The sequence below is a fragment of the Gobius niger genome, assembly GCF_951799975.1.
Source record: "Gobius niger genome assembly, chromosome: 4".
NCBI classification, from domain to species: Eukaryota; Metazoa; Chordata; class Actinopteri; order Gobiiformes; family Gobiidae; genus Gobius; species Gobius niger.
Window position 1 is genome coordinate 29,979,816 of NC_136855.1, and position 26,745 is coordinate 30,006,560.

At 41.8% G+C, this 26,745-nt stretch overlaps 1 protein-coding gene across 1 annotated transcript in view; it reads left to right on the forward strand.

Moving 5' to 3' along the window:
* Positions 1 to 26,745, forward strand: part of adamts18 (ADAM metallopeptidase with thrombospondin type 1 motif, 18) — a 50,570-nt gene that overhangs the window by 6,157 nt on the left and 17,668 nt on the right. Inside the window, exons 4-12 of the mRNA XM_079554670.1 lie at positions 13,953 to 14,226; positions 15,544 to 15,758; positions 17,447 to 17,530; positions 17,612 to 17,771; positions 19,676 to 19,781; positions 19,892 to 20,029; positions 20,106 to 20,259; positions 21,956 to 22,051; positions 22,831 to 22,979. Of these exons, the coding sequence (XP_079410796.1) occupies positions 13,953 to 14,226; positions 15,544 to 15,758; positions 17,447 to 17,530; positions 17,612 to 17,771; positions 19,676 to 19,781; positions 19,892 to 20,029; positions 20,106 to 20,259; positions 21,956 to 22,051; positions 22,831 to 22,979 (1,376 nt within the window). The remainder of the gene's footprint in view (positions 1 to 13,952; positions 14,227 to 15,543; positions 15,759 to 17,446; positions 17,531 to 17,611; positions 17,772 to 19,675; positions 19,782 to 19,891; positions 20,030 to 20,105; positions 20,260 to 21,955; positions 22,052 to 22,830; positions 22,980 to 26,745) is intronic.

Here is a 26,745-nt window from a genome sequence, read left to right on the forward strand (position 1 = left end):
CACTGAAAGAAACACAATGTTAAATGTACAATGTTCCAACGTGACCACCCGAGACTGAGCGTATTAAACCGCATATGAGTTCAATCTGCACAATGAAACGGACAAAAATAGAGCTTTTGTGCTGTTTCAGTTTGGGCACTTGCACTTGATTTAAATACACAGAGTAGCAACTGTTTCAGCATGGGGTAAAATGCTCCTGGTCGTTCTATGATCTAGTGGAATTTTGGCAGTTCTACTTTTATTTTAACACAGTGCAGATACACAAGATCGACTAAGCATTTCACAAGCTTCTCTTCCCATTTTCATGCTATCAGTGTCCAGAAATGCCATTCTCAGGTTCAGTGACGTGACCAATAGTGATTAGCAACTCCCAGCCGCGTCTACGTCTCACTATGGACTGCCGTGAAGCATAGGACAATGAAGCATTTAACCTCTGCTTTTCATCCTGCCCTCTGCCTTGAGAACTGGGATTTAGCCGAAATGAAGAAAAAGCCATTGGTGCGCGCTTGATGCAGCAGTAGTAGAAGTAGTAGCGGGCTCAGTCAAGAGATTTAGGTGGGATTAAAGGCAACAGAAGAAGGGGGAAAAAAAGAAGACGAGAATATAGAAGCAGCGAAGTGCCAAATATTGAATGAGACCTGGGTTGGTCCGGGAGCCGAGCAGCAGCGTGTTGAGCAAGAATAATGCGGATTCATTGTCTGCATTGAGGTCTCCCAGGGAGGCTCGATGCTCTCTTTATAGGGAGATGTCAAAGGGCTTTTGGAAAAGAAATTGGGTGTGAGCAAGTGATGAAGAGAAAAGAGACGATGTTGAGTTTCGGCTTTTTTTTTTTCTCCCCCATGTCATTGTGCGCTCTCAGAAGGCACTCAAAGGGGAAGTGGAACCGTGAAAGAGATTTGCAGACTTGAACCTGCGGGATGTGTCAACGCCTGCTCCCTTTGCTAGAAATACAGAGCGCACTCCCCCAGTTCGTCCTCACTGGCTCAAAAGCCTATATTATGGTGAACTGACTTTCTAGAGCTTGCATGTGTCTACCTCTATCTGTGTTTCAAAATATAGACTAGTGCCCTTCTGACCTTTTGAAAAACTACACTAACTTGAGATATTATTTGTACAAGACTGGGAAATCAGTCCGTCTGTTCAGTTTGCCTTATTGTCATTTTTACTCCATGTAAAGCCTAAATGAGAATCAAAATGATCTCCAACCAGTAGCTCGGGAGCGACCAGTAGCTCGCAAGGCCTTTCTATGTAGCTCGCCAAAGACTTTCTACATCTCTACACGCTTGATAACTGAAATTTTAGATGCATTTTCTATTTGTCCTGAACATGCTGAACACAATCTGCAAACAGTTTGGTGAATATTGTAAAGTATAAGGACTAAACTCAAGTCATATTCTGTGAAATAGGAAGTCTCCAGGGTGAAGTCCACCTAAGTCGCATTTTACACAAGTGTTTTTGAAGCATAAGTAGCTGTTGTGTAAAAGTAGCTCGCCGAGTAAATAAGGTTTGGAGACCCCTGCTCTAAGCCCTTGGTGCAAAAAGACAATAGTTAACACTATATACCAGGGGTCCTCAAACTACGGCCCGCGGGCTGGATTTGGCCCGGACGATTTAACCCAGCCCCTGACTTGTAGACCACAAATCCTGAGTATGTCAATAAAAAGTATTTCTCTAGCCCATTCGTGTGCGGAGTTATGATTTTTTTTTTACCAGTATACTCATACCAGCCACTAGGGGGCAACTTAAATAAATGAAAATGGATTCCACACGTGTCCAGCAGGGCCACTGACATAAGAGATCAGGATATAAACAACACATTACAGCCACGTGGTTAATGAAGCTTACCTCCCCAGAGTGTCGAATGAATGAATAATGACTACAGTGAACTTTGAGAAACTTGTGACACAGGCTTGTAAAGCACAATACAAGTGTAAGCAGTTATTACTTTGGTCACATTACGCAATGATGTTTTATTTGAAAATAAAAATAGATTACATAATTAAAACAAAGTGTGAAGACTAGATTACTGTTTTTGCAAACCACTACAGCTAAACAAATATATGCCTGGAATCAAGTGTTGATCTTGTGGATATAGTAGTGAGGATGACTGTGCCAGGCGAGTAATCTCTACTTCACAATGAGGCCCTTTGGTCTGGGTCATACAATTCTATGTTATAACCAACCCACCCGGCCCCCCATTACAGTCAGGGCCCCCAGAGAAAAAAAGTTTGAGGACCCCTGCTATATACAGAGCAATATTGAATTCCTACACAATTGAGGAACGTTTTGCTGGCACTGTCTTCCCTTAAATAGAATGAGTAAACCGTAATGTAGGACCTTAAGGTTTTCTTTGGCAGATGGTAGCGGGATATAGGACGGTATTAAGAGCAGGGCCGGATAGATGACAGGCTAAAATAGAGGGATTTTCCACAGCAAATCTCCCTTAATGAACCCAAAGCTAGTCTTTAATTACTCTCCCTATCAAAGTTGTCTGTCACTTTCGCATGAGATGAAAGCCTGCCGGACACACGTAGTGCTCAGATTTGTTTGAGTGGATTGGGCCGTAGTAAAACGGGAGGGGGATGAGCTCTTTCTTCTTTTGAAGGCTTTTCTTCGAGGGCTGTCGTGCCGCTTGACCCCAATCCCCTGTGCTCGAGTGCGGGGTCTCGTGAGGAGGTAGAGCCTGTCAACCTGCACCCTCAGGTTCTTGAGCTGTTCTATACAGGTTGAGAGCTGTTACCACTTGTGTGAAAATAGAGCCCAGCTGTGATTTATTGTCCTCCAGAGTCCGGCTGCCTGCTCTCTTCCCAGGAGAAGCTTTTCCCTCTGGTCTTCAGGGTGCACGTGCTGCAGCCTTAGATGTGTTTTGGATGGCTGCTGATTAGGGATGCACCGATACCACTTTTTCTAAAACCGATACGAGTACGAGTACTTGGATTTAAGTACTCGCCGATACCGAATACCGATACGAGTACAAGGCATTTTCTTCAACATTCTTAATTTTTTCAGAGCAGATTGGTTTGTAATTAGTTAATTTACTCATGTACATTTCCTTAAGTAAAGTAGGCGACACATTTAAGAGCAGTTATATTGTGCTGATGCCATTTATTTATTTATTTTTATTTTCATTCAATATAATTTTTAATTTTTATTGCACTGTCCATCATAGACAGAAAAGCCAAGAGCTCCCCAAAGTCTGTGCTTTATTCATTTATGTATTTTTATTTAACAATAGTATTGAGATGTTACTTAAATGGTCTCTTTTCGTCTTTACTTCAGCTCCGTGTGGATTTTCTCGTGTGTTTGTAGTAACTTAGCGAGAAGCTACAGCGTTTTTATTGTTCTGCTGCAGCTGATTTTCGCTCAATATAAACATGCTGTATGTCTTTATTTTGGATTTTCTGAGGACTTTTTAGTCGCTGGGTTAGTTTTTCAGATGAATAAACCCCTGGGCATAAAACGGCGTCAGAATGGCCAAAACTGCGCTAGCCGCGAGTTAGCACCGTTAGCCTGTATGTTGTAAACACTGCAGACGCTGCAGCACTAACAACATTAAGCTCTGGTTAAATCCAGCACAGACTCTGGTTTAGAGAGTGCAGTCTGTAATAAAGTCAGCTCTATGTGGAATATTGTATTTCCACTAAAGAATTCTCCAGTTTGTTGCTATTTTCTCTCTTTAGCTGAGAGGTGCGCCTCGTAGGTGCGCTGGCCGCACGTCAAATGGTATCGGTTTCTGGTATCGGGACCTCATGAATGAGTACGAGTATGAGTACAAGCATGTGGTATCGGCCCGATACCCGATACTGGTATCGGTATCGGTGCATCCCTACTGCTGATACATCATCATATACCGACTTGACTTTGGGGGGCAAAACTTATGTTTCACACTTCTAGTAGAGTGAAATCCATTTTATCCCCTTGCAGTGTTGTATTCGCCGACATTTGTGGACAAAAAGACACACCTGCGCAGTGTCTGCTGTGTATTATGAGCAATTGTAAATCAGGAAACTGCGAAAAACAATTTGGAGCCTGTTGGAGGTTAACACTGTAAATATTAACAGGTCACTCTGCTCCATGAATGCTGTCAGATGTGCTCATAAACACGACCCCGTCTAGATTTAAGATGTTAGAAATGTGTCTGAAAAGTTAAGAAGATTTCTCTTTTTATTGGTTTTCTTGAAAACAGAGCAAAATAAGCAGTAAGTGTACTTGCCCTTTCATTGGTGTTGCAAATCGACCAAAGTCACATTCTTTTCTGTTGCGACGGTTATGGTCAAGCTAGCCTCGACCTGTACTCTGACCTTTCCCAAACCCCTACAGGCAAGGGCATTGAACAGATTAGGGACTGTTAAAGTGCAATACATACATGTTTTCTGTTGGTTTGGATAGGTCGAATCCCACATATAAAGGCCTAAGCGGCCCATAGGTGTCATTCCTTTACTTTCAGTACAAGCGTGAGAACCAACAGACGTGAAAGTGTGAATCGGCACGTCTGCAGATCAAACCTGTGTCTAATAGCCGTCGTTGAGCTGTCGTCGCGGAGCCTTGTGTTGTTTAGGAGGGGGCACTGGCTCTGACCTCGGCCTGTCTCCAGCCCTGGACCTCCTGTGGTGTGAGCGGGACATTTGCCTCTTTCTCAAGTTGATGCAAGTTGGGTGCTGTGGATGCCTCACATTTTTCTCTGTTTGCCCTGTGTTTGGGAAGGAAGAATCAAGTGGGAGCTGTTCAAATTGACAAACAAAAGTAATGCCGCAGTAATCATAAATCAGAACGTTTTGTTTCATCGCAGACAATCTGTCAATCAGAGTGTTGGTAGTGTTACATTTTGGGGCCATGTTGGCACAATAGAAATCTTAGGTAAACTTGGACAAAGAAGGAAATTACACCAATGACGGCCTACTTTGGTGTAGCAGCATGTCCAGCATCGAACCCCCTCACTGTACCCCAACACATGTGCACTCCAAGAAAAAGTAAGGGAACATATTTTTGTCACCAAGCACTAAGTCCCAACGGCATCCCCCTCCCCCCAAGTTTAAACTGACGTGTGAATGACTGATTCCCAGGCAGCGCTCAGGCCATTTGTACCTGTCCGTTTTCTGTTAGGGCCAACAAATTGGAACGTCTCGGCGTTACAATGTGCCTCTCCGACTTGGCCATAATTCAGCGCCGGGGTTGGGTCCTCTGAGGAGCTGAGAGCCTGGTGCTACAAGAGGAGAGTGGCCCAGAGCTGTTCCCTGGTGGTCTGCTCCCCGACAGTGATGTAGTGCCCACCGTTAGATGCCAGCGGGAGCGGAGGGGTGGTGTGGGGGGTATGTCGGGCGCTCAGCATGGGTGTGTGTGAAGCGAGGGGGAAAAAACACAGGAAAGCTATGACAGTCCTGCTCTGTGCAAGGTCTTTCTCACACAAGAGTAATGGCGGGTGTTGAAGTCTTCAAGTGGATGCTGCAACTTCTGCAAACAAAGCCCATGCATCAAAGCCGACCCACTATTGTCACCACCGCTGGGCTGCATTCTGCAGAGCTGTGCTGGGACGCAGCTCCAGTCGCCTCCGTGAGAACATCATGGATCGCTGCTTTCTGCTTTTACCAATATGGATTCCATTTTATTCTGCAAGCCTAGAAATAAATGTGGGCACATATGACCTTGAATTTTGGCTTGGTTGGTTTGCTTGCATTGGATTGAACCAGTGTGGGTGTCATAAAGAGGCAATATCCAAAAACATGTACTGTGTTGTATTCTTGTAAAGGGCTGACCAATTAACTGCCTTCAAAAATTGCAATTTCAATGGTTGTAAATCATGTTAAAGACTGCCCTTATTTAAGCAGTACCATATAATTGGCAACATTTCCCTTCTCATTCTGTTTAAATCTCTCCTAGATGTGTTAAAATGTGTGCATAGTTAACCAAATCTTGATTCTAAAACATGAATGGCAGATATAATGGCAACCACAATACTTGACTGTAAACTATAGTTACATATTTTTGGGAAAATGTGCAGCCTTACTCTGCAGCAGAAAAATCCATGTACGTAAACTATGCTGGTGAAATACTGTGATGTTCTCTTGCCCTTATGGCTAAGTAGTACCCTTCAAAAACACCACATGTCCAATGCAACCCAGTTAAAGTGTAATTACGTTCACTTGGGTAGAGGACATTTCCATTTGTAAGGGATGGCATGGGAGTAGCCCTGCGTCTCCTGCTGTGCCTACACGGGATAACGAGTAGGACCTTACCCGGCGGCTCCACTGACAAAAGAACCAAAACAGTCCATCAGTTTCAGCCTTTTGCATACCCACCTCTGCTGTGCGGCCCCCAGCTGTGTATAAATGGTGTCAGTAGGTTGTCTAAATACAATTAGAGACGCTTGATGATAGTAGTGCTATGGGCTATTGACACATTACAGACCCAATCTTTAGAACACAGAAAGTCTGCTGTGTTGTCATGAGCTACTTTCAGACTTGGCGTTTCAATCTCTCTTCGGTCCATTTGGATAAATCCACTTGATTTTTCCACATCTGGTATTCATCTTAATAAATATGCAGGAAGTATATCGATTAGATCTGGATAGTTTTATTCACACATACTTAAAACATGCACAGGGATGTGAATCTGGATTTAAAATCAAGCTACACTAATCTGAACACTTGCATTTGCATTATATTTCTTTCAGACCAAGCTTTTTTTTCCTGTGCCCATTAGATAAGATAGAAAATGTCAATTTTTTGAATTATGGTGCTATTTTAACATCCATTATACTGTACATCAAATTAGCGTTAAGCTTTAAAGGATCTGTATCATGCTATTTTAGCCATCCCAAAGTAAAGTATAGGCATTTATATGATATATTGTACCTCTACCACTATGGAGTACTATTTTTTGTGAGAAATATAAGTATTCTCTGGGGGTATTTTGCAAACCTGGAAGACACAACACTTCGATTCAGTTAACTCCGCCCCCTTTCTCCGAGCTAATCAGCCCATGCAAAATTAGCAGTAAAAGTAATATAACTATCATAGAAATAAGTGAAGTTACTTCACAATGCAGTTATACGGAGTTGACATCTGCAACACAGCAAACACATGTTTTGATTGACTCACCGCTCTGTCCTGGCACGTTGGTTATAAAAGTTAATCCACTTTGATTCTGGCGAAGGTTCACCAAGCATCCATCAAGAGAAAGTCACAGAAAAACACTATTTTGGCTCATCCCAGAAAGAAATTCCAGGTAAGAAAAAAGAACAGCCGTGTCCAGAGTAGGTTAGAAAGAGCTCCTTTTTTTTACAACTTTCAGTGCAAACATGACATCTGTTCAGACGCTCAGGGCAGTGCGGACGCCTCGGGCACTTCCCTTTTTTTTCTTTTTCTTTATGCCTTTCTTTTTTACAACAGAAATAATTGATTAAATTGAGTTGATAAGGAAATAGTATTACAAAATGCCTAAAAGCATGTTGTAATGATTATCCGCACGTGGCCTGTAGTAAATATGTTTACTTCTGCACAACACATATAACTCCCCATCGGAATAAAACAGAGACAGGAAACAGTTATGAGCACAGGAAGTTAGTGTCATATTGCCACTAACAAAGAAAATCGTCCGAACTGCAGGCTTAGATCCGATGGCAAAGTCTGTCGGGGAGCTTAACACACTCATCAGTTATTTCATTGTAACTTAATTATTTAAAAGTCATATTTAAAAGTTGTCAGAATCCAAGACTTCCCTTTAATGTCTGCCTGGCTCCTGCGTACTGCGCCATCCTCTGATCCGAGATCCCAAATTACCATCTCCAACCATTTCTAAGCCCATTCTAAAGACACATAATTCTCTTGAGCAAACTGTAATTATTCAGATAGTGATTCTGTTGAATAAGTTGTATGCCCCGGGGCCTCTCTCTTTACTCCTCTGTGATATTCCTCCCTCGCTCTCACCACACACTGCGCTCATGTGATTCTCCAGCGAGCTTTGTGCAGATGTGCCAGCTTCTAAGGCCCCTAATCACCAGCTTGGGGCTTCTCGCTGCTCAGGCCTAGTCTTTAGCTGCATGTAAGCACTTACTCATTTGCCTTATAATATCATGGTTGGGAACCTTGAAAGGGGCTGGAGTTTATACAGAAACAACTATAGATGCTTCCTTTCCGAGACTTAAACCCACTGAGTTCCTTAAGAGACTGTGAGACGTGAGTTGATATTTTGATTGTGTTTGGGGGAAAGCATGCTGCGGGTTTTATGCTTTTTACTGTTAGAAAGTTGAGTGACTTACTTTGATTTGCAATTTGTGTTTTTTTTTTTAATGAAATGAAGAACAAGCGTGCATTGCCGCTCCATGTTAACATGTTTGTCCCCTCGTTTTTTGTTGCACAATGTACTTCAATGGCAAGGATCTTCTTTGCACTCCTTTGATGCAACCTCAGTCAGTTCGTTCTGGAACTGGACTGACTGGCCTGGTTGATTTCATGCCAAAAACCTCTTCCACAGCTATCTGATCTTTAATGATGGTACAACAAAATGCCCGGTCCTGACCATCTCTCGTTTATCCATGTTAGGCTCACTACCTCTGCATGCACAGTTCTCCGCTTGTTGTCTGCCTGCCCTATTGTCTGAATTCTCCAGAGAACTGGGCAAACCACTGTTGTCTCAATCGACAGGCAGGTCAGTATTTCAAATTACTTGGAATGGAGGCTGAAAGACATTTATAGGGATTCAGCAGTAAAGGCCCTATACAAGATATGTTTGATTACAAACAATGAAAGAGGAAGCCACTAAATATTAGTTATGGTTCAAACTCATTCCTAACTTTCTTAACATATTTATCCCAGTTCTTCACAGCGATGAGTTTATAGGCATGCTCAAAAAATAGCCTGCAAGTACTAAAAGAGGACAAAACAAACGCCGTCACACTACTACTACACTACTACTACATCCAATGGCACAATGGAGATAATTTTTGTCACTCAAACTTGGCTGTAAATACTGTTTAAGTAGCTCGTGCGCAGTTGCCTTTGCCTCTGTTCGCTTCATCTTCGTGATTCCATTAGTGTGTATTGGTGGCTCCAACCCGGTGGCAGTCAAGTTGCAATTGTGGTTTTATGGCCAGAGACACCAGGGGGAGATGAAAGACCCCCCAATCATCCCATTAACACTTGTATTACCAGAGGGACTGGGGACTTAGTATTTATAGCTCTAAATGTTTTTTTGTTTTTTTAATCTTTATTTTACAAAGAAAGTCCCACTGAGATTAATAATCTCTTTTTCAGGAGAGTCCTGGTCTCAGTGGGGAAACTGTTATGTATGTTTTTAGTGGTAGGGGAAATCGGAGTACCCGGAGGAAACCTACAAAGACACAGGGAGAACATGCAAACTCCACACAGAAAGGCCCCATCCAGGTGCGAATCGAACCCGGGACCTTCTAGCTGTGAAGCACGAGCGCTAACCACTGCACCACCACACCGCCCAATTAAAAGCAGCTTACTGTAGTTACCGTACAACCTTCATTTCCTATGTGTGTTTTTTGGCCCATAGGGTTTGTTGGACAAGATTTTACAGGGTGACATAGGGTGAAGAGTGGGAGAGACATTCAGCAAACTGACAGAGCCAAGACTAAAACTCATGATGATGATGGTACAAGAGTGTCCGGCGTACACGTGCCTTGCCAACCGAATCATCAGAACCTGAGGAACTGGAACAAGAATCCAGACTGACTTCTTTGTAGAGAATGTTACAAGTTGAAAACCCACTGAATCCATCGAAAATACAAGCAGCTATCAAGTTCTGAAAAGCTTTTACACACAGAGGGCTCTTTTTTTGAAAAGCGAGTTGTAAGTTCGTCATTAGCATCGCACCAGCTGTCAGACGTTATATTGATCCATCATTTACTTTGGAATAATAACAGTCATGGTCAAACATCTAATGACACGGCACTTTCACACCGAGTCTCGTTTGCCAATACCATTGTAAACGGCCAAACATTTGCAGACAGATGAAAAGACGGTGAAATGAGAAGAGACAGCAGTGTGAGCTGATGAGAGACACCTCCTTTGACCTTACATTGCTCTGTTTTGGATTCCAGCTGATTCTGAGCGGCCCACAGTGCACACTCTGCCAAGAAACCTGCTTATTCATTGTCCGTGCGTCTATGATTTGATCTATTTTCACTCACGCATGGTGGGGGATGTTTTTCTTTGCAACCTCGCATGTGGGGTATAGAGCTGGGACGGCGGCGCAGGTAGGAGCCTCAGCTGTCGAGGATCTCACTCAAGGTTGTTTTGACAGGTATTAATGCGTGCTGCTTCAAACCACTGACAGAGCAGAAGGCTGAACCTCCCATGCGTTGGACCATTGTGGACCTTACACGTAGTCAAAATAATGGAGTTAGACAGTGCACTTCCCATCGCCCTGAGGAAGATAGATGGCAGAGAACATGATGAATGGTGAGTTGAAACGCGCTGGCAGCCTCGACGGCTGAGGAGTGGGGAGATGTTTGGGAGCGCAGGAGGGAAGGGTGCGCAGATCAAGGCCTAGAGTTGGGTGGAGTAACCAGAATATTTACAAAAGTAGGAGTAAAAATAAGTAAAAATAATACAACTCAAGCAGAAGTAACAACCCGTCCAAAAATATTATTGTACTGAGTAACTGACATGCATAACAGAAATAGGGTTTGACGATAATTTAACTGAAATATTCCCCATGATAGGATTTTGTCTCATATTGGTGTAAATGGTAGCTCATGTGCAGGAAGTAAACAGTGCAAACCGAGAGGGAAAGCTGGTCCAAACTAGGGATGGGACGACAAACAATAATATCAGTAATCGTGATAAAAATGCGGCAATTAATCCATCGCCACATTTTTTGATTACCGTGCTAGATAAGATAAACGCTAAATCCATCAGACAACCAGTGCCGGTAACTTTACCGAGAGTGGGTACGTCTCCATGGAGATGTGACCAAAGTCAGCAGTATTTATGATTTCAGTTGGTTAGTTCCTCATCCAAATCCATTCTTTTATTACCCACTGCAGAAAGAACATTTTCTGTGTCGAGCTGCTCATTAGCTGCATGTTTTGTATTCATGACGATAGTATTATTATTATATAGTCCAAAATGTTACCCAGTGTGCCTTTAAATACTTACTTTATGTCTCAGATAAATATTTAATAATTGCCCAATCCCCATAATTTCTGCAGTGATTTCGTAATAAATTCGCAATTATTTTGGCCAAGATAATTGTGACCCCAAATTTCATTATGGTTCCATCTCTAGTCCAAACGTTGTAAACTTTGACACAGATTTAGCCACTTCTCAACAGGTCAAGCAACAAATGTTGTGTTTGCCCTCCAGGATAGTACAGTCACCATCGCGTCCTGGAAGTTTTCTCAAAGCACAGCTGCTCTCCGTGTGCAGTAAGTCCAACGCCTTTTGTAACTCATCCGATCAGCGCGAGCATCTTGTCTATTTTATTACATATATATTATTAAACTCGCCTTTTACACGAGATAACAACAAATAATCCAAGTCTGCGGCAAAGTGAAAGTACAGAAACCTGCAGTGACATCCGAAAATCCGTCAATGTTCCAGCAGCTGGGAGAGCTTTACTGTGAAAGAGTCAAACAGAAGAAAATCACTACGGCAGGAGCAGCAGGTTTATGCCAATTACAGAGTATTGACTACGGCTCAGACATGACTAAGGGAATATGTAAAGCAGTGAATTTTATTATATCGTATCGCCTTATCGTGATGCATACCAACAAATATTGTGATACATGTTTAGGTCCATATCGCCCAACCCTAAACAGAATGTGAAAATTGTTATATTTCCGAATTAAGAAAGATACTCGATCAATAACATACAGGGAATGCAGTGCAGTTCCTTCCAAAAGTTACTCGAGTAAATGTGCTTGAGTACCCAACCGATTACCCTCGTCTGATAGATGAAGCTTGTGATGGCCGCTCGCTTATTTTCCCCGGGACTGTTTTGACAACAAAGGCCTTGCCATCGCCTCGCTTTTGTAGAGCCTCTGTTTATTTTGCCACCTGCTATTCTAGGGGGAACGGGGTCAGAGCGACAGACATGCACACACACACTTCAGTGCGTTGCTAGGCATGAAGATAGCACATATATACGTACACAGACCGGGGTTACGGGGTCACTGGGTCGCAGAATGGTGTGTGTTTTTAATAAAGACCGTGGGCGCAGCACGTTTCCATCTATGCGCATGTGAGTATGATTGATTGCACAGCTATTTTGTGTACATTCGACGGCTGGCGGGCTGAATTAGGTAGCCTGTTGTGGTCAGACGGAATGTTTGAGGTTGAGTAGCTCAGTGTGTTAATTCAGGAGGTCGCCTGAGGTCAGAACGCGAAAAGGCCCGACTTATAAAAGCTTTTTTGATCTTTTTGATGCGCTACTGTTATGAGTCACCTGTGGTAAAGGGAAGGAAGAAGTACATGGGCAGTAACTAGATGATTATTAGACCTTTCCAGACATTCAGTGGCTAAAGGTAGCAAAAAGGGCTGAAACAACGAATCAATTATTGAGACGGTTGACAACTATTTTAGTAGTTGGTTTGTCGTATTCTGATTTACACTGAGTCCAATAGAGACAAACTACTTTGTGTTTAAATTTAGGGTATGTAGTGTTTTGTACATTGGAAATTTCATAAATATAAGTGTGTCTCATCCAATCAGAAAGCAGAATTAGCACTAAGAGTCTGCAAACATTCACTTTAAGTTTACTCCATCAACATGTCCTCAAGTACAGTAGTGCCCCTTTGCTTTATGGTGTAAATAGTTTGAAAAACATAAAATTTTTGTACACCTTTCACAAGGTCAAGCGATTAATTAATCGGAAAATAATCTGTCGATTAATCCAATACAAAAATAATCGTTAGTTGCAGCCCTAGTTGCAAACCATAAGATATTGTTTCTTTTGAAGATGTTTGGCGGGATTAGTAAAGAGTAACAAAAAAGTGACAGAATGCACCAAAAAAAGTGACAAAATGCAACAAGAAGGTGAAGAAAGCATGACAGCAAAACGCAATCAAGAAGTGACGACAAAACGGAAACAGTGCAAGGAAAAAGTTCAATTTTTACCAATTTTCTAGGTCTTTCAAAGTCTTTCAAATGACGCGTTACACTTACAGGCTGTGAACTCTCCAGTCAAGAAGCTTTGAGATTTGGGTAAAGCAGAACTAGAAAAAATGTGCTTGGGAGTGAAGAGGTTAAAGGAATAGGCCACGTTTTTACATACTGAGATATGTTCTTACCAAACCTTAGACGAGTTAATATATACCCGTCTGGTCTTTGTCTGTGCGCTCTGTCACGCAAACGGAGCACATACGCAGCCTCTCCCACATGTCATATAGCTCCAAAAAAGCTCACGATAGAAGCTACCAAGCTCTTCCACTATTTAAATAAAGTTACGTGAAGTGTTTTCATGCGAAGTATATTTACACAGAAATGTAATGTCGATTTTATAAGCAGATAAAAAGGGGTACTATGTTGTGAGGCGTAATGATACGAGGAGCACAACGTCCGCGCTGTAACTCCTAAAGATTTCCCCCCGCTCACTTCCGTCAATAACCTTTAGGTTTGGTAAGAACATATCTCAGTATGTAAAAACGGTGGCCTATTCCTTTAAGTGTTCCTCCATGGACACAAAGGTCAGCAGTTTGAGTCCCGTCATTGCATTCTTGATCAAGACATCCATAGCACCTGGCACATGCATGGATGTGGTGCATGAGTCAGAGAGAAGAATGCTATATATCTGAAAAAATGGAGGCTGAAGTAGATATATGAACAGGGGGCCATGACTAAAGGCATACCGTTAGTTGGAGACAAAGGTAGGACACTATAGCTATTCTAGCTTTATCACTGCACATTAACTTCACCATTATTGTAGGTGCTAGCATGTTACAGTCTGTGTTTCCCCTAATGATGTGTATATGTGTGTTTTGCTTTCAGTCAGGTTTGATCCGGATATCTGAGGAGGAGTATTTGATCTCGCCGCTACCAGACCACTTGGCTCAAAAGCACAACTACAATGCCCCGGAAGGACACCACCCTCATGTGGTCTACAAGCGCTCAGCTGAACACATTATAAACCGCAGATCTGCAGAACCATCTAGCGCCAATTCATCCAGACCGGACAGCTCATATCACCACTACCAGCGGCACCAGCATCAACAGCCCGACCACCTGCACGACAAGATGCACTTCTGTGGACGCCGCAAGCAATGTATGTAAGGGAACATTTATACCTCATATTCACTAACGCTTTTTCGTCACATGTACAGTCTGTGTGTTGTGAGGCATACGTCCACATGGTTCTCCTCAGTCAGCACCATAATCTATTACACATTCCACAATTTTAATCCGCAGAGCCCCACTTGTTATGTTTTTCTTGTCCCTACTGTAACCTTAGTCTCATAGCGTAATTGTACAAGTTATATTTTAAGATTTTTTATTATTGTTTTTTTGATAACTGACGGTGTTTAGTCGGTTGTAAAAAGCCATAGTTAGTTGAGGTCATAGTCAATGATATCTAACAATGCAGCAATGGTTGGAGAGGAAAATGAAACCAAAATCTCAAGTTGGCCAAAAAAAAAAAATTACGTTGGCCAGTGGTTCTCAACTAGTGGTTCGGGACCCAATTTTACCAAAGTTAATGGCGAGATAATTTGTTGCGTTGATTGTCTAAAAATTACCATTATAAACATGCTATCCCAGTCTTAAGTGTAGGTGCTTTACATGATGCGGTTGCACAATAGAGGCATCCTTAAATGGTGGATTGTAACATGTTGCCTTGTTTTCTTCTTTACAAATATATTTAGGAAGTAAAGGACTTTATTTGTTTAGTCCCTTTCACACACATGGTCACAAAGTGCTTTACATAAGACGGTGGCGGTAAGTTACCTTAATCGCCACAGCTGCCCTGGGACAGACTGACAGAAGCAAGGCTGCCAATCTGCGCCATCAGCCTCTCCAACCACCACTAATCACTCACTTACTCCCACAACCACACCATTAGCCAGTCATGTAACATAGTCTGAAACATGTTCAGTTGCAGTTTTGGCTAAATTTTAACACATTTTTTGGCTCAAAAGTTGTTTGTTTTGTCCAATCCTCTTTCGTCTGTTTGATGAAATGTTTACAAGTCTTGAAAAATGAAATATATGTGCTAAAATATAGTGTTTTGACTTGTGTTAAATTTGACTTGCTTCTGCCTGTATAAACCTTGATTTCTAAATGATTACTAACAACATTTTCTCTATTGTTAAGTAGTACATTCTCGCTGCATTCAGTTTTACATTATTGGCAGGCTTATGGCTTCCCTTTCCCTGTTTAACCATCCAAGTAGGAAACTGTGTAGGGAGTGAATTTCCTGGCCTTTCGACACACAAGCCGTACTCTTATCTCGCGGCACGAGCCAGGAAAGATATTGCACTCATTAGACTCCCACTGCTAAGTCCAGTCAGTATTTCTGTGTCTCCATCTCTTCCCCTCATACTCTCTCTCCTCCCTTCCGTCTGCCCATCCCTTTGTGCCCTCGCAGTCGCTCCCAAACCTCCCACGGTGGATCACTTCATCATGCCCGATGAGTTCTCAGTGCCCGGGGCGGAAGGGGCGGGACGGGCAAAGAGGTCACCCATCCATTCGAACCGCGTGGGGACTCTGAATGTGGAGACCCTGGTGGTGGCAGACAAGAAGATGCTGGAGAAACATGGCAGGGACAACGTCACCACCTATGTCCTCACTGTTATGAACATGGTGAGAATGGAATCAATAAATTGCGCATAGGACTTGGGGACTAGTTTGAGAAATATAGAATATTAAGCTAAATGTCAGTGACTAAAACTACATAACATGGTGTTGTGTTGTTAGTGTAGCATTTCTACCTAATCCACTATAGAATTCAGGACCGTGATGTCATATCGCTAAGCATCTTGGGATTTGCAGCAATAATAAACCAATGGAGATTTTAAAGCAGTACTAAGTTACTTGTTTACCTTAATAAATCCTTTCCGTAGTCCCTCAGGGGGTAATAAAAGTGTTAATGGGATGATTGGGGGGTCTTTCATCTCCCTCTGGTGTCTCCACAATTGCAGCTTTCCCTGCTCCGACCCGGAGGCCCCAATGCACACTAATAGAATCACAAAGAAGAAGCTAACAGGCTAGTGGGTAAAGCTAGCTGTGGGCTAGTGCCACTTAAACAGTATTTACAGCCAAGTTTGAGTGAAAAAAAATATCTCAATTTTTATACTGGCTTTAGCTAATTTTAGTCTATGGAAATTGTTTGCTAACACCCACAAACATGGCGGATCTCCATGGTAACAGTGAATTTTCCCAAACTCTATATGTTAGTTAAGTGGTGACGTCACGACTTCCGCTTCTGGGTACTAGCAGACCGGCAAATATGCGAGAAAAAAACATAAAAAACTCTTAAAAACAACCATCAATATTTCTGAAACTCAATGGAGAGTTAGTGAACCTACTGATTTCTCAGACTCATTAGCCAAAAATGCCACACCTACTGCTAAAAAAGTTTTATTTCCTAAAGTCGCTACTTCCGGGGTTAGCGTAGCTGCTGCACTTTATCCCCGATAACTTGGAAGTCCCGATTTTGGTAAATATTACTTTTATAGCAGTAGCTACAACATTTTTGGCTAATGGGCCTGATGAACAAGTTTGTTCAGTAACTCTCTGTTGAGTTCCAGAAATATTGATTGTGGTATTAAAGAGTTTTTTGTAGTTTCTCGCACATCTGCGGACCCGGAAGTAGAGCTGTGACGTCACACTTAACAAACAGATAGATAGATTTCAGACAATTACATGCAATTTTTCAGTAAGAAGTCAGACTTTTAGCCTATCTCAGCATCTAATCATTTGGCATTTGTAATACGGCTGTTTTAACATTTTAAGCTGTTGTATTTTGAGCATCATAATCCATGGATTTAGTAATGCCTGTTCCCCTGCTATCTCACTAGAGAGATTGCAAAAGTTATGAGATTTTTTCCTTTGGACTTTTACCTTTTTACAAGAGTGACAAGGTGTGATATTCCAGCAGGTGTCAAGTGAAAAAAAAAAGACAAGAAAGAAAAGTTGATTATGTTTAAGCACAGCAATAGCCATTTTGGAGAATACATTTGAGTATTGAGTAGAAGAAGATGTCTTTTTGGAAAAGTGTAGCAAATGTCGTCAGGAAGTTTATGTTTGGTGTATCAGCGTTAAGGATGTAATGTAGCTGACTGTAAACGTCAACAAGCAGCATTTTAATTAGGGCTAATGTACTGCAGGTGTGTTTACTGCTCATACAGCTGCTGCCTGCGCTACGAGAAAACCACAGTATTTTAACACTTCATCTTCTTCTAAACCTAAACAACACTTCAAGTCTTTGAATAAAAACGGAAATTAGTGACAAATGCTGTGTCAGGAACTGTTGACTTGCTATTTCACAGGTCTCCAGTCTTTTTAAAGATGGCACCATCGGGACCGACATCAATGTTGTGGTGGTCAGCTTGCTGTTGCTGGAACAAGACCCTGTAAGTAGAGTTTCAAAGTGTTTCCTGGCCTGCTTCTAGGCAAAGTTTCAACAAAAGCGCTTATTCACTTGAACTTTCCAGGTGGGTTTGACCATAAATCACCATGCAGACCAGTCGCTTAACAGCTTCTGTCAGTGGCAGTCTGGGCTGATGGGGAAAGGCGGGAAAAGACATGACCATGCCGTTCTGCTCACAGGGCTGGACATTTGCTCCTGGAAGAATGAGCCCTGCGACACATTGGGTAAGACATTTTTTAAACAAAACACCTTACTATCACCATTTTATAAAGAAGTTTATCTCACTTTAACCAGAGTTAACAGCACTGTACGTAGCGAGATGCAAAAGGCTTTTGTTCGCGTAGCAACGTTTTCAGATTTTAATGCACCAAGATTTATGATATTAATATTTATCAAATCTGTACATTTGCCCAAATGATAAGACAGGGAAAATCTCCTTCCTACTTCAGCAATTATTTTGTTGAGAAACGTCAAGTTCATTGTTATAAAACCAGACAGGCACTGACACTACATCTTCCACTGTGCAAAAAGAAACAAGTGCAATTTTCTTTTCGATATCGTGGAGCAAAACTATGGAATGAGTATGGAGAGTTTATGACAACTAACAGCAAAAAGAGCCTAGAAAAATCTAATGCTCACTAAATATAAGCTCTGGTATCCTGTCACTGGGGACGCAGCTACAGGGATAGTGCTCTGAATAAGAGTGGAGATATCTGTTTCTGTCTGACACATTCCTGACATGAATATTGTAATGTTGGCGAAAGCAGACAGGTGCAACGGTGACAGTGTAGTGTTGGCATGCTACATTTGATAGACACATGAAACCTTATATGATAACCTTATATTTCTTTTCACAAAGTCGAGATTCCGAAATTGTGGCAAGGTAAGATGAGATAGGACTTTGTTGATCTCAAAATGGAGAAATTCACTTGTACCATCAGCTCTCAAGAAACTATCAAGGGGTGCAAAATAGACAGGAAATGTGCAATCAAGAAATAGTAGAGGTATCTTAAAGAGCATAAGTATACGTATATATGCATTAAATAATTAAAAAATAAATAAAAAAGAATAGTAATATACAAATGTCAAAAATATCAAAAGTCAACAGTGCAGGTTTACAGTCATAGTGGAGGTGGTTGATAAAGTACCAGTGATACAGAGATTATTGCACGTGGTTTTGCAGAGAAGTTATTGCACATGAGTTACTTTACAGTCTGACAGCGACTGTCAGACGAAGATTACAATTGAGATTAGATTTTCAGTTTACAATGATGATTCAGTTCATGGTTTTTACAGAACCGTTGAGAGAATACTGCAACTGAAACAAGAATCATTCTGCCAGTGTTGGAAAGTCAAAAAGTCAAAAGTTTAAGTAAAAGGTACAAGGTGGTACTTTTTGTATGATTTTCAGTGGGATTACCGTCAAAGAAATATCACCCATTTTACTTTTCCAATACTTTTCATAATGCATGTTGCATACTTTTACTGTTTTGCTTAAAGGGCATTTGAACTTGGATACTTATAAACGAGTAAAATGTCCATGTGATACTTAACGTAATATATAATTGTCTCCTGTATCAGTACTTTTACTTACTAAGTAAACATTTTGAGTACTCCTTCCGCCACTGCATTCCAAGCATGTTTGTAGCAAACTAAACCACAGGGATATTGGGTTTCATAGTTCATGACAAAACCCAATGAAGATAGGGAATTCTGTTGTTTTCTTACAGAACATGGACACTAATATTGCTGTGAATTATGAAAGTGACCATTCACATTCTGATTCAGGAATACTTAATATCCAACCCAACTCAGAGACTGTAGCTTAGATGTATCACTTGTTATACTGTATTATATGTTGCTCCCTAATGATGTCAGGGTCTGTATGATTAGAAGTCTTTCAAATGTCTATCAAAATCGTTCAAGTGAACACAAGGTGAATAGTCAAGGGCTTGTGCGAACACTTCCCAGGTGGTGTGAAATCCCCTGCACTCCAGGCCAATTTGATTATGTTTTATCTGATCGACTGATTTGGGGCTGAAAAGTGAATATCGGGTTTTATTCTCTGGGAATTGTGAATGTTTTGTTTTTAGGGTTGTTTTGAGAGTAATAATTTGCATTTCCCCAGGCTTTGCTCCCATCAGTGGTATGTGCAGCAAGTACAGGAGCTGCACCATCAACGAGGACACGGGGCTGGGCTTGGCCTTTACAATCGCACATGAATCCGGACATAAGTACGTTCACGACAGATAACACATTGTTTTCATTTGTTTTCATTTGATGGAGGTCTACTGTATATCTGACACCAGAAAATGATTTAAGTGACTTATTATTTATGTTATAGCTTTGGGATGATCCATGATGGAGAGGGTAATCCCTGCAGAAAGACAGAAGGCAACATCATGTCCCCTACACTTGCGGGGAACAACGGCGTCTTCTCCTGGTCCACGTGCAGTCGCCAGTACCTCAGCCGATTCCTTGGGTAGAGAACAATCTTATAAAAGATTCTGTCTTGATTTTCTTTTTGACTAATTCAGATGGTGTGCTGTGTTTACCAGAACAGCTCAGGCTTCCTGCTTGGTAGATGAACCGAGGCAGATTGGCCAGTACAAGTACCCTGAGCAACTTCCTGGACAGCTCTATGACGCTGATATACAATGCAAATGGCAGTTTGGGGCCAAAGCCAAACTTTGTAGTCTCGACTTTGTGAAGGTAAGGTTTTTACTGTTTTTGTTGTTGAAGAATTTTATTGATTTTAGTTTTTCAAAGCAATGTTGACTTCAAAGACCATTATTTACAGTCTGTGAGCCCCAGCAGCCTCACCACACAGGCTGCCGATTGAAAGTATTATTTCCCAGGTTTACTGAAGGAAGCTAAATCTGGAGACAGAGGCTGGATTATATACGAGCAGGGACTTTCTGCTATAGAGCGCTAATGATGCAGTTCTTAATTGGCACTTTATTAATTAGCATCCTCTTTAGAGATCACGTCCCCCTCCCGTTTGACTTGCCTTTAAAATGGGATCTGACAACTGAGCACTCCCCCTCGTCTCTTTCTTTACATCCCCCTGAAGCGAAAAGCCTTTATGTTAGGGGCCTTCATTATTGTGAATTCACATGTAAATGATGTTCAAAAAGCTGCGGCCTTTCTTCCTATAGACCGAACTCAGTGGGAAAATCAAATCAGGCCTTGTGTGAAGCTTGTCTATGTTGAGCTAACACGAGATCAAAAACAACCTCTGCATTTCTTTGACTTGTGTGCCGGTCGGTGGGTGGTAAATGAATCTACACACTGATTAACATGGATTTGTGGCTGTTTTCCACCCTTTTTCCTCGTGGTTTTGTCATGTAGATCCTAAGCAGTGCCTTGGCTGACCAGCACCGGCCCATGTTAGACATATGTCACATGAATAAACCCATGAATACTCCATGTGTCGATGCCCCCTTTCTCTCGTTGCCAGTGGTAGTTGGGCATGTAGCCAGTTTCTCCTCGGATCTCCCTCTGTGCTCATGTTGTTGGTCCATCGCGGTACAGTTGGGTCATATGACACGTACAATTATAGTCAGTTTTATTAAAGAAGTTCCTTGATTGGGTTTGACACTGAGGCTGTATCCTGAAGCTTCTTACTAGCTATATTTGTGATGGTGGTCGAGGCAAGAACCGACTTATTCTCAACAGTTGGATTTTTAACTCTGGGCTGGGTGATCTATCATAAAATAAAATCCCCTTAATACAAGCCAAGTCTTTGACTGTAACATTTCACAACAAAAATTAATGGAATAAAATACGAGCATTTGGGGTGTTTTTGTTTATTTTTAAATAGGCTCACCTCTCCTTAGACCTGACCAGTAACTTTGCTGCAAGTGGGACATTACCAGCTCATCTTCATTGACATTTTATTCCTTGTTTTGAGTACACATAGCCAAACATCCATTATAAACACATTTGGTCCTCTTTCTAAGGCTTTACTTTTATAGACAAAAATAGCATTGTTGGTGTCTAGTTCATTATTAGGAATAAGTTTAGTGCATCTGACATGCTTGTGTATCCGACACAATGACAGTATGTCTTCATGGTATCAGATGAATGCTCTACCACAATAGCGCCTTGCTGCCACTTTTACAGTTTCTGTTTCTTGTCCTCTCCCTGTCAGTGGCCACTTTACGGTTCCCCAGTTCTGGTCTCTGTACGGTCAACGCTGAGAGCTAAAATGTCCCTCCTCTGTCATTTCTTCTTATTTCCCGGCTCCACCACACTGTTAACAGTTTTCATAGGGAAACCAGTGCTATTTTGAATAACTGGTGGCTTTATATATGCAACATGATCAGTCCAACAGATTATTTGTCCAGTTCTACTTTGTATTAATGGTATAGCATGCTGAAATCTCTACATCAGATTTGTTTGACAGGACATCTGCAAGTCTCTCTGGTGCCACCGCACTGGGCAGCGCTGTGAGACAAAGTTCATGCCCGCAGCAGAGGGGACCACCTGCGGCCCTGATATGGTAAGTAACTACAGTATTTCTGAAGAGTTCCAGCAACAATGATAACATAATATACATAATATGGATTTATTAAAGATTACATGCCTTTTGTTTCTTGGCTTATTGTAAAATTAAATTCTTTTGGATCCTAGAGAGACTGAAAGTATTTTAAACGCAGCAATTTGTACTTTCTCTATTACATGAGAGAACACACTCTGCCTCATTGTTTCTCACTTATTTCCCTTGCATATACCACAGAGACTGCCATATGCTTGAAAGTGGAAGTACTTGAGGGAAAGACCGAGACTTGAGGGTTTAACGCTGATGCGAAATTGAGAATATTGATGTGGATACTATAGTGGCTCTTCCAACAGAGAATAATCTACATAATTATATTCAGGAAAAAGAGAACTAGGCTAAAACCGTCAAAAAACAGCTTCAGCTTCAGTAGTGAGTGCTTAATCAAAGTGATCACAGTCAATTACATCCTCTGCATGTTCTTTGGCGATACTTGCTTGTACCTGCAGTTGGGTGTCTTCTTCCAGCTGGACAGAGAACAATGGTTTTCCTCTTTCACATTGAATAATGGTATTTAGTCAGGTAGGTGTGTGAGTGTTTGGGATTGACTAGGATCAGTGATGCGCAGTGTATCTGTCTGTTTGGGCTTTGTGCTTCCAGGTGTATTAATGGGAACGTGGCCAAGGCAGAAAACACTGCCAGGACCAGAGCTCAATAACTGATCATATTGTTCTGTTTTTCCTCTATACAAGCTTTCAATTTTCCGCTCTATTCTGTTGCAGTGGTGTCGGAAGGGACAGTGTGTCAAATACGGGGAGCATGGTCCCAAGGCGGTCCATGGGCAGTGGTCGACCTGGTCCCAGTGGTCCGACTGCTCCAGGACGTGCGGTGGAGGGATTATGTATCGAGAGCGCTCCTGCAGCAGTCCAAGGTACACACACACACATTACTTAAAAAATTAGGTGCAGATCACAAGAACAGTGTGCAGGAAATTGGGCTAGTTACAAGAAAATTAACTGTCTATCGCAAAATTATGCAACAATACAATGAAATATGTTGTTTTAAAGCGGGACTAGCAGTGAGCTACTCAGAGACATATAACCTGTTCATCTTTTTCTCGACGAGTGCAGAGAACTCCCAAATCCAGACGCATGACAGAAACCTTTAGAACTTGTCCTTTAAAAGGCAGACAAACAGTGAAGCAAAAGACTCCTGGTCACACTCTTAAAAGTTTTGATTTGGAAAACCCAACGATACATTGATATTTGTGTGTTCAGCAAGTTGTAAGGCTGACCAGGCCATCATTAGTGCAATTCATCAGCTTTTACTTTATGCAATTAGGTGGAAAACATTACAAGCCAGACAGATGACAAAATGATTCACGCTGTCATTCGGCTCACGCTACAACAAAAATCCTCTGACCGAGGCCAGAATGCAATTCATGTCCCGAAATCCTTCCCCGTTCGGAACACCTGACAGTAAGGCTTGCCAGGTATCTGTCAACACGAGTGTGCATGAGTGGCCGGTACGCGCACACACACATCCATCTAAAGCGGCCCTCATCATTCAGAATGGCAGGCCAGACAGTCCGATAGACAATCCCTCCCCGTGCTGCAGACTCCCCAAACCTCCTAATAGCATGATCCTCTTCTAAAAGCTGCCAAGACAGTCAGAAAGCGTTCCCCCATCGCCGCTCGCTCAAACAAACATAATTCTACATAATTCTTCAGACGCAGATCCCACTGTGCATATTTTTTTGTAAGTGAAATGTGCTGTGTCTGTCTTTACACGCAAGTGAGCAATGTTTCTTCAGTGTTTCTTTTATGTGTTTTTTTCAAGCAAGACTGTCCTGCATATAGACTGTGATTCATTCATCAACTCGAGGGCTTCTTTTGATCCAACTTGTCTCCATTTGTAATCATGATTTTGCTCAACATAAAAGGAAACGAGCTGAAATGGGCTTTTAATAGCTTTGATTTGTTTGTGACGTTCTCGTATTCTTATAAATTATATGATGGGATAAGATGGATGTGTGTGCTTACAGTCCCCACAATAATGTAAGGGATAAAAAGACTTAGTAGAGGTTTTCAAGTTATCAACTGGACTGGGCGAATTTTAGTTTTGGGAGGTTCACCTCTTATCTGTTCATTTTCTGGTGATAGAGCTGGATTTAAAGTGTCCTCTTAAGGGGAGGTGTCTCATTAGTTACAGTGATGTAATGGGGGAACAGAACGAAAGAATGACTGTAACAAGGCCATTAAACACTATCATATCATCTTTTATCCTTTACCAAAAATTAGGAGATGGAGGATCAAATTAAGCACTGGCCCTACCTTATTTTTGTGTGCCCTTAGTCACTCTTTTAAAATGTAGCTTTCCTCATTTTGCAATCTTACGGACTTACTTACAGACGTACTATAACCTAAGCATTGACCTGAGTTAGAGCTTGTTGGTTTGGGTGGGTTGCAGTAGTCGCAGTAGTCGTTGTAGGTGTTTCACCAGTTCTCCATCTTGATCAATAAACAGATCACAGACTGGACGGTAAATAGTTTGGCCAGTGTTATGAGCTGTAACATTTAGTACAGTATTTTCATTGTCAGCGGTTTGTGTCAAACTGATGAGATAATCAACTTCTATTCACTTTTTAGCTCACCTAATGGTCTTATGTAGTAAAGACTGGTCCATCTATCAAAGTCCACACCTCTCCTAATCCCTGCGAGGGATCAAAGATATTTGCAGAGGCTGACCACTTCTCATATGATACACATTATGCACCATGACTGGCAGAGTAAAGAGGGCCATAGGAGCCTTTAAACCAGGCTAACTGTCAGCTTCATTTATCATTCCTATGACACTGAAAAGCACTTTGTAGCAGCTGCCGTTGAAAAGTGGGTTGATGCTAGTAAACCGGTAAGTTATGGGGTCAGCAATGAGGAAGGGTGGCAAGATAGACATGTATTGCTATCAAATGCAACATTTAATTGTTTTTGAAACAAATTTGGGCAATTATGTAGGATGTACATTATGCTTTGCAAACAACAATTAATACCTTAAGAACATATAAAACCTGCTAAGCCTGATCCTTTTATTAGTTTATCAAGTCATATTTCCGTATAATAACAAATATTGACGCTACAAGTGCAATTATGTATTTATTTTCAAAACTGTGCATTATCAGCATAATATGCATGTTTATGTGAGCACATTACTGTACAGCTGGTGAAACAATGAAAACGCGAGGATTACACATTCTTACGTTAAGCTGCACTGTCATACATATATTCTGGGTCAATAGTGGTGTCATTGTAAACATTACTAATGAATCCAGTAATTATTTTTGCCACATTGCCCCTAATCTGAACAGCACTACCCAGCATGTTGTTTTTCTCTACGTACACTATATGTCATGATCATACAGGACAGAAATGCTGCTGAAGTATCTCTGCTTGTAAACAAGGCAATTCTCCTCTGGGTGGAACTTTATAGATGTGCTGTAAATGTACATCTGTCCACTCCCTTCTCACAAAATCTTGTTGGAAGAAGCATTTTCTTGATTCCAGCTGCTATTATTATATTTTATATGAGAATATCATATCCTTTCCCTGTTCTTGTAAAACATTTTTGGAGAGCCACAGATGAAGCCAGCAATTGCTCTAAGGCGGAAACTGAATCTGACCCACACACCCACCTCTCCTCCTCTATTCCCCGTGGACCACCTGCCAGATCAAACGCAGTCACCCTAATCCTCAGCAACAAGACTGGAAGATTAGGTTCATGATCTTGACCTGGTTTCGAACATATTTGCAGACCCTTTCTAATTTATAGGGAATTTGCATGCGCTCGTAACTGTACCCTATAGGCTCAGTAGAGTATAAGGTCAGTAGAGCGTAATGGCCTCTTCAACAGTGTTAGGACTGGGAGAACAGGTGATTTTAGCTGAGGCCGTGACTAGACTGCTCGGCCTTTGACCCAGAAGTTCAGTTCTAGCTCCCGGCACTGTGATTTACTCGTCTTTGGAGACGCTCAAGTGTCCATAAGGGTCCAGAGGGCTGCGCCGGAGTCACGGTGCGGAGGGACAAGAGGACTGTCCAAAGCACAAACCAAACCGTTATCATGTCTGCTTCCTCTCACGTGCCTGGACTTAGATTTACTGTTGCAGTGGTAAGTCCTATTCAGTACCCCCATGATAAAAATACTACCAATTCAGCTTTACTTTCCACTGCTTTGATGCATGGGCCTTGACGGATGGAATATACAGTAGAGTGTCCCGCTGGGCCACCGTAAGCACAAAACCATATGGGCTGTTTGTCTGCTGCTACATATGTCTCAATAGGATGATGTATACTCCAAGTATGACCATGTCTGCACAAAGAGATGCAAAGATCAGCTTGTAGCAAATACGTTGCATTCCACGTGACAGCGTTACATTGGTGTGTCCCATAGTTTATTATTGAGATGGAGGGAAGACCAGAATTATTTGGTAGAATTTGCCTTTTAAAAAAACTGGGTTTATCAATTGAAACAAATGCTGGCATAAAGTTAAATGTCATCCAAAAACAGTGAATTGCCCATTGGCCTACAGTACATAAACCCCTGCCCTCCATCTGAAATCCTGACACCAAAGTCGAGAATGCCGGGATCGCAACCGTTACTATATGCATTCAAAGACACGCACCTTACAGGAAGTCCCATCTGAC